Source organism: Patiria miniata, unplaced genomic scaffold, assembly GCF_015706575.1.
Source record: "Patiria miniata isolate m_02_andy unplaced genomic scaffold, ASM1570657v1 HiC_scaffold_17, whole genome shotgun sequence".
Lineage (NCBI taxonomy): Eukaryota > Metazoa > Echinodermata > Asteroidea > Valvatida > Asterinidae > Patiria > Patiria miniata.
Window position 1 is genome coordinate 12,547,098 of NW_024037055.1, and position 15,382 is coordinate 12,562,479.

Below are 15,382 nucleotides of genomic sequence, written 5' to 3' on the forward strand. Positions count from 1 at the left end.
TTCTAATTACTAGATTCCCGTAACAATTCACCTCTCATAGAATCATATGAAGGTTTCCTTACTGCAAAAAGTTGTTGAAGAGTAGTATTTTTTTGCAGTTTCAGTTTTAAGACAGGAGAAAAATCCTTTGCGATTATTTTGAAAACAATTTGTCTTCGAAAATATCTTTGTGACGATATGATGTCCATTAACCCCCCCCCCCCCCCCCCCGGGGTACACCAACCTTGCGTTTGCCTTTGCCATCCATTCGTCTCATTCTCTCATCCATGTCATCATCCCTAGGTCTGAGGAGACTCTCCTCCCCACAGATATAGCGCACTGCCTTCATCAGGCGATAGCAGTTACGTTTCTGTCTCTCAAAGCAGTTGGGATGACAGCAGCGCTGGTGGTTGCAGATGAAGTTGGTCTTGCTGGCTATCTCAACAATAATCTGGGCCAAAGATGACATACAAAAATAAGTTCATCTTACCTATATTTTAGTAGAGTGCCCATGAAGTGATTTGTTAGAAAGTCGTACAGCACGGGTAAAAAGTTCCTCAACATACTCATGTAAAACACTCTTGGGCAAAACATTCATATTCTTAAATTTGAGGCATACAAACATTAAAGGCTTCCAATCAGCATTCAAGTCCATCACAAGTCCAACACAGTTCCAGTCACAAGTAAAGGACAAAATGATGGCGCCATGGTTCATTTGAATAGCTTGTGAGTTGACTTGGGAGTGAGTCGAATTTGAATGTGACTTGAGTTGGGACTGGATGACTAGTGCCCAGTTGTTGACTTGAGTCACTGACTCGAGTCAGACTCGAGTCGCTATGTTTTTTTACTCGAGACTTGAATTGACTTGGGGAAAAAAAAACTTGAAGAAAAAAAACTTGAGACTTGACTTGACTTGAACAAATATGACTTGAGACTCGATGACTTGACTCGAATAAATTTGACTTGCTGACAATAACAAGTTTCTTAAAGTAATAAAAAACCTCTGGGCGTTCGTGTGCACTAGCATGATCGGTTGAAAAGAATGCAGATAATACATAGCAAATTAGCAACCAACACGTGATAGCTGGGCATCCTGAGCCTGCCACACGTCATGTACATGACTAGCACTATGTGCGTGTTATGGACAACGTATCATACGCAACCTCATGCGAAGTGAAGTTTGTGTCGTGCGTAGTCTGAGTACCATCCGTTGTTATAGAGCAGTCATTCAATAGAGACCATAGGCTAAAGAGTGGTTTACCGTAAGCATACTAAATGCAACTAGGGACTACACAACTAGAAAACGGCTGCTGACCCCAATCCACCATAAAGCAACAAGAATTCACATCACGTATTAAACGAAAACGTTTGAAGGACAACATTTTGTCAGACGTCCTTCAAACGTTCAACATGATGAAACAAGTTTGAAAATATTATATCAAAGTGCGTTTTTAGACTCTCCTTACATTCTGAACGCTGGCTCCGTCGTCTAACACATAAACTGGTTCCCGTACGTAGTATGTGCATCTTATATTTAAAAACAAAATGACTCGAGATTTGACTTGACTTAAAAAAAAAAATGACTTGGGACTTGACTTCACTTGTGAACAATTGACTCGAGACTTGACTTGATTTGCTAAAGTTTGACTGGGGACTTGACTTGACTTGGAAAAAAATGACTTGGTTACAACTCTGCTAGTGACTGAATTGCGATCGACTTGAGATGAACTCAACTACAATACTACTTTCAGGATAAGTCTAAAAACAAAACTCAAAGACAGGTCTCATTGTTACCGGTATCCACGGCATGTTTTTGCTGAGATCGATGTCATCCAACCCCACCGTGTCCGGTGTGGAGGCTAGCTCAGGGACATGCTCCGGTTCCTGGGGGCTGACCTGCTCACTGAAGACACTGCTAGTCTCACCGGTGGAGTCATCATCCACGGAGATAGAGCTGATCTTACGGCTCTTGACGCTGCCTGAACGACCCAGCACTGTGGAATGACAGGTAAAGGCTCAGGAGTTAGCATGCTGCACAACGAAACAATCCACTGAATAGACCCCAGGTGTAATGACGTTATGCTTTGTTTTATATGTACAATAATACAAGAAAGCACAAAATGTAAAGAAAGCATGGCGTCATTATGTCTCATCAGCTAGGTCTATTCAGAGAGGAGAGGAGAGAACGAGGGAACAGATTACACAGAGACGAGGACAAAATGATGGGGAAAATAGAAGAAAAATGGCAGACAGAAATACGAAAAAAGAAGAAAAATTACAGACTGACATACGGAAAAAGAAGAAAAATGACAGACTGACCAGGACAGCTTAACTGATTTTGTCAAAGATAGACAGCAGTAAGGGTAAGATCAGAGGAGGATAAAGTCTATCATCTTTTTTTCTTTAAAATGTCCAGGCTGTCTGGTTTTGAAAAGCTTATCCAGCATAAGAGGAATTGCATTTTTGATGTAGATTGCCGTGATTTTAAGAAATTAAGATGGGTGCAGGTTGCTTAAAAGACAAATGACTTGGTAGATGCCGTGATGGTCAATTGTCAAAAACCACCAAAATTCAAATGACCATCAAACCCATTAATTCAATATGGAGTTTGTCAGTGTACTGGACCAACTTGATACAAGATGATAATGACGTAATGATAAGTGACATTTCGCTTTTAGAAGTTCTACTGGGGTGTGAACTTACATCGAACATTTTTTTTCTTAGTTCGTTCCAAGGGTGCAAAAGTAAGTGGTCCGTGGATTAAGAGCACAGATTTTTAACTACAGATCCATACCATGAATGGATTACTTAAAACTTTTCCTGAACTGCATGCTAAGTTTATCATATAATTCGCATCCTAGTACTCAACACTGACTTAGGGATACATTTGCAATTCAGTCACCACTTCAGTTTGCTTTCACAAACAAACCTGGCTTGGCTGATGTGAAAGAACAAATTAATGTATGATAATGCGAGGTCTGATGAAGGTCAGGAGGGGGGAGGTGGGGGTGGGGGGATAACAAATCTATAGATACACATAGTTGAATCAGACACAGAAGACTGAGAGGAAAACAGACACAATGACATAGTCCCGGCATAGACACAAATTAACAACTCAAACATTTTACACTGACCTCCCCCCCCCCCCCCAAGAAGCATTTTTACACTTCAACCACGGCAAAAGCCAAAGATTTTCATGGAAATTTCAAGGGGTAATGAGAAGAAAGCGTTTTACATCTTACTAATATAGACCAGTACGTTAACGCCAGTGTTATAAAAGTGTGGTTTGGGCATAGATTCAACAAAATCATGAGTTTGTTGGACATTTTATCCAAATTTCAGGACATTTTAAGGACTGTGTGATATCCAGAACATTTTTAGCTTTTTATGATTTATACAAACCCTGGCAGTCAATTACAGAGAAATAACAGAAACAAGACATAGGAGGAATACAGCAGCCAAGACAGTAAAATATAGAGAGGAAAGACACAAGATAGAGTAACCATCACAAGAGATGGGCGTACGAACAGTGAAATACATATAGATATGGTAGTATAAAACAACAAGATTATCTTGAAAAAATTTGAACATTAGGTGGTTAGAGATAAGGTGCAAAAGATTACGATGTTGGAATCCCATATCAGCACAGAAGCTCCTGATGTAAAATCTGCTAAATATTTAGATGCAACAAAGACTGCAGTGACAACAAACAATTAAAGCTTTTTATATTCAGACTTTTGTAATCTACAGAAAAAAGGGAAATCAGGCAACTAAAAAAACACATTAAAATATTGAACACACAGACTCCGTGCAAAATACAAACAGTTTCGTTATCAAAGCACAAATTTGATTGATGATACGAGAAGCAATTCTTGAGATGAAAGCTTGCTTGACAAGAAAAGATTAGTGTTAACAATGGAGAAATAGAACTATATAATGACATTCCAATATGACAAAAGTGTGAAGCATTCAACATAAGTTAAGCACAAACAAGTTATTTTATTGCCCTTTTTAACTTTTTAAGTTAATGGGGCCCATGAAGTCATGCCTCTGACTTTTATTCACTAGTTCAATTTTTTTGTTTGGATGTTATTGTTGTGAGGTCAATTGAGGTATCTGCTGTAAAGTTTAGAATTCTCTATGAAATTAACCTAAACTTTGCTCACTATATAAGTTTGACTGTTAAGTTTGCTCTTTGACCAACTGTCATAGAAATAGTTGAAAAAGCAAACAAAAACAATTGAAGCTGACCCAGGCAAAAACCCTGGCAAACATTTTCAACAATAAACAGCTATGCCACGAAGCATGTACATGTTTCTGTGCTCACGAATATGGACATTTTATGGCAATCCGTTATGTTCATAAAGATACATGTAGCTATTAAAGTCATGAACTGTTTATTGCCAAAACATGGTTGAAAGTGATTGTGCTAAGGGTAAGTTTGCATACACCATGTCACAATTCTCTTTTGTGAGGTTCTGAAAGAAGCGGGGGAACTCAATGTGTCGGAGAGTATGCTCTGCCCACCATTAGGAGAGGAATTTCCAGACGACGGACGGGCAGAGCCAACCTTGTCCCCAGGGCTTACTTTATTTCCAACCTCGTTTCCAATAGTAAGCCCTGGATAGGAAACTTTCTTCCTATATCCTGATTCGATACCGCAATGAGCAAGAACTGGATTATATATTGTGTACTTGGTGTTGTTATTTCCAATGTGTGTAACGTGTTTTCACGTTCACTGTAATTATTACGTCCACACCTACTCAACAAGAATCCTTTCCTTTCCAATTTGTTTATTTTAATGTGAAATGTGATACTGTATACTGACTGGATAAGATTGTAACATTTTAACTTTCAAAAACATTGTGTTTTCGTAACTCACGCCATGCTCACGCCACAACAAATTGATTGTGTTTACCCTAGACACCACATACAAAAAAATGTGCGGATGTAAAGCACAGGACGGCACCAGACTATTCCTCATTTGCATACGTGTTCAAAAGTTTTGCAAATGCAAATGATCTAATACCAGGGTGAGAGAGCAGGTAGTGGTGGGTGGTACTGCTCGACACCCTGGGGATGAGGTTGGGGCAGGGCATACTGTCTGAAATGTTGACTTTCCCCTGGTTCATTTCAGAGCCTCACAAACTCACAAAAAGGATTTTGTTACATGGTGCAACTGTAACATAATCTTATTGCTCACTTCACCATGCAAACCTTCAAATCTTATAAACTGATTGTGAATTGGACACACAGTAGACGTGCATTTTACAGATTCATTCACAATCATTCCAGGTAAACCAACCATGTAAATCTTTTGTTTATTTGACCAAAAATAACTAAAAATTTAATGGCAAATGTAACTAGGTTCAAATTTCTTTGTGAGATTTGAATGAAGAAATAGATTTTTACATGCAAATAACAAAACTGTCAAAAAGGGATTAGGGATTAATACATTTGTAAATAGTACCGAAGGGTAGTCCTTGCAGTGATAATAATAAAAGACTCAATGCATGTGGTCCAGGGTTCGACATCCAACATTGTCAGGGAATTTGTCGTTTCTGAACATGCCTGAATTCAAATGACAACCATGTGAGAATTGTTCCAAGGCAGGAACCCTATTAGTCAACATTCCACATTCAATGTATGTTGCTATCAAGTGCTACAACAGTAACTTATTGTTCAGAAACTAGGAATCAAGAAAAGTGAATAATGCGAGCAATTCACAATGCCGTTTACCAACACGCTAATGGCCTCACAAATGCCACTTTTTAACTTTACTGTCAACATGCTGCATGTATCATTGGCCTTTGTTAAGTTGTAGAACCACACAAGCACAAACGTTTTTGGAAGAGTCATAAATAAACTTGTTCTTATTCACGCACAAAAATTCCTTATTTGTGCATGACATGCATTAGCAAATTTAAAATGGCCAGGTCTCTGGTGTTGACATTTCCCATAATTCATTGTGAACAAGGGCTCTCGTGATGACCTCCGAGTTGGGCACTGCATTGTGAACTGCTTGATTTATCAGTGCGAAAAAGTGAATTAGGAAAAGAGAACAGGGGACGATTTCACGAAACACTAAGACGCATCTTATGAAAAAGATATTATTGCCGTTGAAAACGCGTGTCGGCTGCGCTTAGAGTTAAAGTGTCGAGGAAGAAAACGGCTGTAGAAACAGATTTGAAAAGATTTCTGATACGTGCCGGGTTGTTTTAATAAAAATGGCTTATTTACAAACTGTAATTATACGCCAACACCTAATCGACTTTTTAAAATAGAGTGATGAAACGGGGAGCAAGAATGACTCTATTGTATCTTGTGTAGAAGTACCTTGCATGTGAATTTTTCTGGTTTAAGTTCGTGTCTTATGCACGCACGCGGGAAATCGGTTTTCCAGGTTTCTTTTCAAAAAAAACTATTTCATCCAAGCGGTAAAAACAAACATGAAACAGCCATCAAATTCGTATTTTTGATGTGTCTTGCTTAAGTTGCATTTAGTGAAATTGTTCCGGGGACGCGTCTTAGCTAAGATTGATCTTAGAGAGAGAACTCATCTCAAGTCCTAAGACGAGTCGTAAGACAAGACGAGTTTCCTGAAATCGGCCCCTGGGAATAAAAAAGGAGGAATATATGGAAATGTATGTACAGGGAATTGAAAAATAATAAGGTGCGTGGAAGATTAGCAAGGAAAAAGAAATGAGATGAAAGAAAAACGGGATGTGAGTAAGGAATGGGAAATGTGGGGAGTGAGAAAGAAGTAGTGGACAGCTGATGATGATGGTGTCAAAGGAAGGAAATCTTTTACCATTGTTAGATGATGGTTGGATGGAGCCACAAACCCAGGTATGGATCCAGGATGGAATAAACAAAGGAGCAATTGGCAAATGAAGGAATGGGGAAAGGAGACACAGACAGCAAATTTGGTATAAAAAAAACAGGATGATCATATAATTTTCTCCCCGATCCATTCTTATTGATATAAAAACCATGCATTAACTATTCAAACTCTGTGAAGAACGTTAAATTGTAAAGCACATTAGTACACAAACCAAAGTGCTATGCTGAATTACCAGAGCGCTTAATCCACATTGTTTTTCTTCAACACTTTGGAATCTGCCTGTGCTAGACACAATTCGGTATCTGAATTTATCTGCTGTATTCATGAGATGGTAATAATTACTGACGGAAACAATGTTGATTGCTTAAAATGTACCAAAAATAGTAGGATTACAGATTAACGTACAAGCTTCACCCCATGAATTTTTGACCAATCACAGCCGTGACTTATGTCCTATGTGCATGCACTAAAGTCTGACATGCAGGCACACGCGTATGATGCGCACGGCTGAAACATGAACACGCGCCTCAACTTCAAGAGTGCATATGCTTTTGAGTATGCTACCACCTACATGTATGTAATGGAACCTCAGTAGTTTGCCATTAGCCTATGGACCAATTTGGCAAACAAAATTAGAGGCCATTATTTAGGTAGGCATGCACTCTGGGCTCCTTCGACCAATAGGGTTACCAAAATGTGCGCACGCCTCGTCTTTAAGAATGCGTGTGGCGTGTAAGTGGACATGGTTCCACTTCAAAAAAGGCTTCCAACGTTCGTCCAATTAGTCTATTGTGTAATCCGGCAAAACAAAATAAGATGCCATTTTTGAGGTGGTGCCACGCTCACATGCAGTCCTTCAATATAACGAAGCGTGCACTCATTTTTGGTCACCCTAGGCCTGTTGGTGGAAGGATACCGGAGTGCGTGTAATACCTGAGCACAACTAGCGTGAGCCTAGTGCCACGGCAGAAAATTGCTGTCGTTGAATTAGTCTATAGCTGAACAATATTTGTGTACATTTACACGTTTTCGAAAATTTGACGCAAATGTAAACGCCCCCGTCAGACTTTGGTGAATGTGGCAACTTTGCTCTCTAGTAATTTAACATAGCTGTTAAGTTTTTAAAGTTACTCGGTAAGCCTTCCAATGCAGTTTGTGCATTGAATAACTTCTGCAGCTAGTTCCATGAGACCACTGAGCAACTTGTACTCTCCTTATTGGGCGTTGACAGTTTCAGATAGAAATTTCCAGATTGGGCCTTGAAACTGTGATCAATTTGGCATGACAGTTTTAAATTTAAAGGGAAAATGTTTGTACCTGGTAGACTGATTAAATGAAGTACCTGCTAAGAGGTCATCATGAACTAGCCACAGAAGGAGATTTTTCCAGTTAGTGCTATAATAAGAGTTTTAAACGAATTTCTGTTCTCTATCTCAAACTACAAAACAAATTAATAAAAAGCGTTACAATACTGATCAAATCTCAGTGTACAGAACGGCATGTCAGACACAATAATCTAATGCATTGACCACTGAATCTGACATTCTATTCTGTGTACTACTATGTACAGCAGCAAGGCCCCTTGCAAAAGGAAATTGCAGAACTACTGCCTGATTGGTGCAGATGGACAAGTATGACTGCCATATCACAATGTTTGAGACATTCTGCCGAGTCTGTAGAAGTTCATCAGAGAGACAGTGCAGACTCCAGGTAGGGTCTGTAGATTTAGGGGGGCCTATGAACAAGAATCAATGAAGGGCACGATGTGCACGCATACAGGTTTGTATAAATTTGGAATGGCGCGGCATACCGGTATGCGATTCCAATTTCCAACTGATTAATGTGAATAAAACTGAAGTGTCCTGCCATAATAACTGAAAAAGGAGTGTTAATATAATTGTGTATTTTTGCACTCCTCAGGGAATGGTCATGACAAAGTCTGTAGTCTACAGTTTGCAAAAATCAGTATTGCTAGCCTGAAGGCTACAGTGTGATGTTTCAAAAAGAGAGGTATTATTGGTAAGAATTTCGATCAGCAGATTTAAGATCGAGATTTCCATCAGAAAGTCCTCAAGACAAATTCTGCAGACTGCAGAGTCAACAGAATGGCAGCAAACACTGGATATTTGAAAAGGGGCCAAATAGAACAAGCGCACGACTGTCCACACTTACAAGAAGACAAAAACGACGAAGCTAAGCCAAACACAGGGTGCTCATCTGAAAACAAGCATAAACAATTTGTGGAAGAGAGAAGCAGACATTTATATCTATCAGCAGCAAAAATGATAAAGGGAAGGAAAAAAATATGTACACTGGGCTTGCAAAATCAAACAGCCTCAGAAATAATGAGGTTCGAGAGATCCACCAATTTCTTGTGAAATCCGATATTGGAAACTGTGGTTGTAATGGGAACTTTCTAATAAGTAATTTTAAAAGTGGAGTAGAAGAAAGAACTGAAAAGGGGGTGTGACAGCTAACATATTTGGGGGAGGAATATTTTCAATTTGCCACTTGTTACTGACCAATAATTTATTGATTTTCCAAGCCCTGAGTTTTCAGCACATTCATACAATGTCTACAGAGGAACGCCTTGCCATATATACACTAGGCTATGCTAGGCAGTGGACTGGTTTTTTTTCAGTGTTGTAGTCGAGGCCTTTTCCGAGTCCTTAACCAGTCCGCGCCGGGATTATTTTGACAAGAACGGAACGTGGCGCACGATTAATTGTCACTCGACCACAAGCCAGGAGGGTTGAAGCCATCACCCTCGGGCACCCATCACCCTTGCTCGCTGCGAGCAGGTCACCGACAGATATTTCTGGCCTTGTTCCCTGTGTGTTTATCAGTCATCCGTTCTGAATACCACAAAACCTTTGCGTGTATACACGGCCTCCGGTGCGAACTGATTAAATACACTGGAATGTAAGAAACTAAAGCTAAGCACCAAAAACTGTGTTGACTCAGTTCTTCCAACGTACTTGTACAGACTGTGTACTGGGAATATTTGCAAAGGGCCTCTGACTTAAGTCTGAGACCATGACCATTTGCTGTTTTCTTGGACATTTTCTACACAGCCTTTCAGTCAAAAAAATCAGTTTTCCTACTGAAACCACTCTGTCTAGCATCTTAGACTTCACTCCTAACATCCCATTTTTTATATTTCAGTTGGACTCGGTAAAGGACTTGACTACGACATTGGCATTTCTATCTCAAACCTTCGGCAATGAAGCCTTCAGTTCCAGATAACTGACACTCACTGACCTCCAGTTTGAGAACACATACGGACCACAAGATATGAAGCTCTGTAACGTAACTCGGGACATCCCGGATACTAGGTCTGAAAGGGTTTCTCACTATTCTGTCTACAAGGTTCAGCTTTATAAAATGTGACTCTAACACTGTCTGACTAATTCAATGGAAGAGTGCTGTCTCCGCGCTATTTGTGGCCATGCTTCTATTTGTCATTTATTCTGCTGGCCATTGTCTTCTTCTAACAGTCAGCGGTCAATCAGTTGCACCCCTGTGCTTTTTCTTTTGGCTTCCAATTTGCCACAATGTTGCAGTTAAGTTTTTGCCATTATTTTACATTCAAAATAACATTCAAAATACCCTGGTCTTTTTTAATGCATTCGGGTTAAAACTTTTGTTCTTTTACTGTCAAATTTCAATTTATCAAACATAGGATGAAAATTTAACAAATGACAAATTTATCTACAGATCTACTCACAGTTTTAAAAAGAAGTGTACTGTTAATTAAAAAACACAAACCTTGCACACATTGCAGTTATGTTCTACTTCTAATGTATTCCATCTGGCATGTGTGCATTTGTGTTTGGATTATTCCACAAGACAGTGCATGCTGTGGGCGCGTGCTATGCATTTCATGGCTTGTGCCTTACCGTTAAAACAGGCATTCAAAAAGCATTGGACGGGCAAATGACAATGCTTTTGTACGACCAATATTTCAGGCCAGTTCATATGTCATGGGAATGCTAAATGATTCCTGGTGAATTCACCTGATATAAAATGCTTTCTACTTTTTCAAATTCCCAAGTGAGATCTGGTCGTGATGTCATAAAATCACGTTTGCCGTCACTTTCATGCATAGCTAACTATAAACAATTTTTTTTCTCTACAAAAAAGACAACTACCATCTTTGAATCACACAAAGCTAAATGTTGACTAACTAACATATCTACAAAATATATCCATGAACAACACTACGCAGTACATAGCGGACATATCCAATTTGCAGATTTAGGATTTGTTTTCCCAATGCAAGGAATCAAAAGAAGAAAAAAACAAATCACGAGAACAGCGGGAGGCTATATGGGCGTTAATTGGCATGTTTCTACCTGCGGGGGCGCTGTTTTCATGAGACATGCCGATGATTGTTGGTTGACTCTCGGCACTGAATTTAACATGCGGTGTAGTATCAGCCGCCGGTTGGGCCTGGGAGCCAGTCTGTGTTCCTGATGAAGGATTGGGACAAAAACCCTCAACACGTATGTATACTCCTCAATGGAAAATAAATGCAACGCAGATGTTAGCAATGAAAGCGTCTTTCAGATATGGCAGACAAAAGAAAATTGATTATAAATGCTGGGATTTTTTTTAACACATCAGAAGTTCCTTGTCCCAAAAATTGATGCCTGTTGTAACCACACAATTCAGCTGCTGAAACAAAATATATCAGAAAACAATCGAGGTATTCACAAGGTTTAAAAATAGAACTCAAACCAAATCTCAATGAACTTGACACCCTTAAAATGCAAATCCATTGAATCATCAACCTTACCTTGCAAAGCCCTATCAAACCTTCCCCTATCAATGCAAAGCCAAAATATCTAACAAAATTAAAGAACAACAATTAAACGCAATTGAACCTATAAATCCAACCCTTCCAAGCCCATCATGCAACGCAAGAAATGCCAAAGCCTAACCCAACCCAATCAAACTAACTGGAATCTACAGTCAACTGCAATGCAACCTAACCCAGTCAATGAAATTCCCAACAAACCAAACAAAATCATACTAACTCAAACAAATGGCAAACCAAACCAAAGCAATTCAAACAAACTCTGCAAAAATTCGACCAAACAAAACTGTTCAATGTTTCTAATTGGCCAAATGCCAACCTACCCAACCAACAAAACCCAAATCCAATACAAAGACAAAAAACCAATGACTGATAAACATGGACAAACAAAGCTTTCAAAACCCTGCACATCAGTTCAGTGTTATACTTATTCTAATCTATGTTTCAGATTTTAAAAGGTATTTCATTTTTATATAAAACTTTTTGTGCTTTTTTAACCCCAAAAATTAAGCCAATTATTAATTATTTAATTACTTTGATAGTGAAAAAACGTGGTATTTCTATCAATTGTTTTGTGTAATTTGAAGAAAAAAACACATTATTTTGCGCTTTGAAAAAAAAATGAGTGAAAACCAAAATCAAAAAATAAAAGATGAGAAAATTTGACTGAGTGCTTGATGTTTTTCTTTCAGCCAGAGTACATAAAAACAGACTGTTAATGTATGCAAACATATACTGCCCGTCACACAAAAAAAAACACATGAATATTCATTTCGGATTAATTAGTGAAATTTACAGCCCATGTCATTGGATAAACAAAAGATTGTATGAGCTTTGTGATATCTTGAAAACGTAACATGCAAAGTTAAATCCACCCAAATATTATTTGTGAACCTCATACATATGGTTATTAAACTGAAATTGATTGTAATGTGTAGGGAAGCAGACTTGCTGCTATGTCATTCTTAGTTTGTAGTATTACCCAGCATCACAGTGTGCAGTAGAGAATATTAAACTGCTCCTTCTTCAATCTTCAATTTTTTACATATGTATGAGGCAATATACAATTATAACATAGTCGTGTTGCATTGACAGGCAATATCAGTCTCCCTAGGTTTCACAAGCTGAGAAATACAACTTCCTTCATTGACAACTTAAGTCTGACATGTAGGGAAACTGGTATTGCCCCTGTCGTTTTTTTTCTTCTAAAACCATGTCATAATTCATTAGTTCAAAAGAAAATTGTCACACACAGTTAAGAATGCAAGTCTGTTACAAAGCAAACTTTACAGTCATATGAAGATTTCCGTACCATTGTTTTCAATACAATAAAGACGGTTAATAATTACAGATGAAAAGTGGGGATTACAAAATACAGTTCAGATAAGCAAGTCAGCAATTTTGTCCGAGCTTTATTGGCTAAGAACCATGTCCGTTTGTCAACTGCAACTGCTTCATTATCACACTCTTTGTCCTGTCTCACACTTTACCGACGTTGTGTCAAAAACACAAGGAGGGAAAACTGAATGAAATGAAATGTCGGGTGATGTACCTTCCACCACTCAGAGGATGAGAATCCATGCAATCAGATGGAAATGGTTAAACCAAAAATCACCTCATCACCATGCTTTCATGACACCTTACCGAACAAGGAATCGGGTCGGCTTCGGTGACGATTGCGGAAGCTGTGGTTGTGCTGATCCCTTGGGGCTGGGGAGGAGGGGGCGGGATGGCGGCGCAACAATCCCCCACGACTCTGCTTACGACCTGGGGTCACTAGGGCAATGAAGAGGAGAACATCTTTCAAGGTGACTGGGAACTTTGGGGGGAAATCAAACTTATTCTGGATGGGGAGCAGATGGTCCAATAATCTATTGCAAGCTACATTACTCTTCAAAGTACAAGTTGGCAATTCCGTACAATCCAACATATGTCTGATACGTACACATTAGTACCCCCTCAACGGGAGACAAGGGAGAGTTGGGGGAGACCACTTGGAGTGGCATTTGAACGCATTGCTGATGATGCCTGACGCTCACGCGGAGATGCAAAGGGTTTGAGCGCATTCAAAAAAACTCTTGCATGCGTTGTCACATCCAAGGGGCTTTTGAATGTGGTAAAAAAAGCACCCTCTCTTGTTTGCACACAGAGCATACACCATAGAGGCCATGCTATTTACTGTTATCTAATTAATTCAACTATAGATAAATGAATTACAGCATCCATGTGAAATGTTAATAAGTAGCATGTTTTAACCTTGAGACTAAGTGCATAAACCTAACATGGTTCAATACACTGAGCAAAAATTATTTGAGCTTTTTAATGAGTTACGACACTCAAGTGCAGTGCTGTAGAACTTGTACTTGGTCCTCGTACTTGAGTACAACTCTTATACTTTTTGAAAATACTTGTACTCATACTTGAATATCCAAATACATGGACTTGAATTCGTACAGTACTCGAGAAGCAAAGTACTTGGACACGATAATTAGGACTCTTGAGATGTTTGAGCCACACCTTGAACCTGTGCTAGTCAACCATACATGTAGTTGGACTAGTCTGGTCCATTGGTCAGGACCAGCCTACAAAGGTTGGTCACATCACTGGTAACCAATATAACTGCAAGCATCAAAATGAACAACACAGAGCCTGTAGCAGCCAATTTCTTGAAACAGTGCTTCACTTATGCTATGCGTAGGACTTACGCAACAAAATGATTGCGCAACTGTGCAATAAACTCAAGATCGATTTCACAAAATGTGGTGCAGCTGCGCAACAGTTTAAATAATCAAAACGTCTTGGACAAGAATATCATTTTCGACACCTGTTTATGTAGGATTTTGTCACAAAACAGTCATTGAATCACCTCTGCCTGCCAATTTGAAAATAATTTTGCCCAACTTTCTTTGGCATTGTGCGGCAACTCTATAAACTCTGTCGAAAGCAAAATAGCAATTCATGCACATCAAACACAAAGCTATAAGTAGGTGTCTTGTATTAACCTTGATAAGTTGTGCAATAACAGGCTTCATGACGATCATGATTTGCTAATAAAATAGTTCATTTTCAACTTAAGCCATCTAAAATTAGTGCGCAAGTTATGCCATAATTCGTTGAGCACGTCGCCGACTTACGCACTGAGAAACCTTTGTGAAATGTTTCATAACTGAAATGTTGCGCAGCGTGAGAAATATTGCGCAACTTGCTGTAAATATTGGTGCAAGGGGACTTATGCACTGCGTAAAGTTTCGTGAAATCGGCTGAAGGACCAAGACGTTTTGTTATGACGCTTTAACCATACTTTGACTAGAGTCGATTACACATAGGCATAAGTTAAATCCTCGATTGAACTTGTTCCTACACAGGGTGTCTCAAAATAAAGGATACCAATTTTTATATGTTCATTATCAGAAATGCACTGAATATTTCAGAAAGAGGCAACGACATGGAAAAGGCCTGGATGTCCTCTATCCAATGATATTAAATTCATTACATCAAGGCCTCTATGAAAGGGGTCGAGTTTTTACCTAGGTGGCAAAGGGCAGACAGATGTTATTATTTGCTGTTACATTAGATCCGCCTAATGTAGGTATATCTGGATATAATCAATGTCTTTATGGTACACAGATGAAGCTGATCTTCCCAAGACAGCAACGTGGAGCTTTCAGGTGGGTTTGGAGGGCTTAGGCACTGCCACACAGACTTGTTGCTGTGGGGCATCATTTGGTAGAGCTTTTGGT

The 15,382-nt window shown here is 39.1% G+C and overlaps 1 protein-coding gene across 6 annotated transcripts in view; it reads right to left on the reverse strand.

The window, feature by feature from the left end:
• Nucleotides 1-15,382, reverse strand: part of LOC119723858 (protein unc-80 homolog) — a 155,163-nt gene that overhangs the window by 91,777 nt on the left and 48,004 nt on the right. For 4 of the 6 annotated variants that reach the window (XM_038194736.1, XM_038194737.1, XM_038194733.1 and 1 more), the window contains exons 15-19: nt 13,287-13,418; nt 11,179-11,295; nt 8,996-9,040; nt 1,774-1,973; nt 224-430 (exon numbers count right to left, since the gene is read on the reverse strand). In XM_038194736.1, coding sequence (XP_038050664.1) covers nt 224-430; nt 1,774-1,973; nt 8,996-9,040; nt 11,179-11,295; nt 13,287-13,418 — 701 coding nt within the window. The remainder of the gene's footprint in view (nt 1-223; nt 431-1,773; nt 1,974-8,995; nt 9,041-11,178; nt 11,296-13,286; nt 13,419-15,382) is intronic. The other 2 variants (XM_038194735.1, XM_038194738.1) reach the window with 2 other exon arrangements.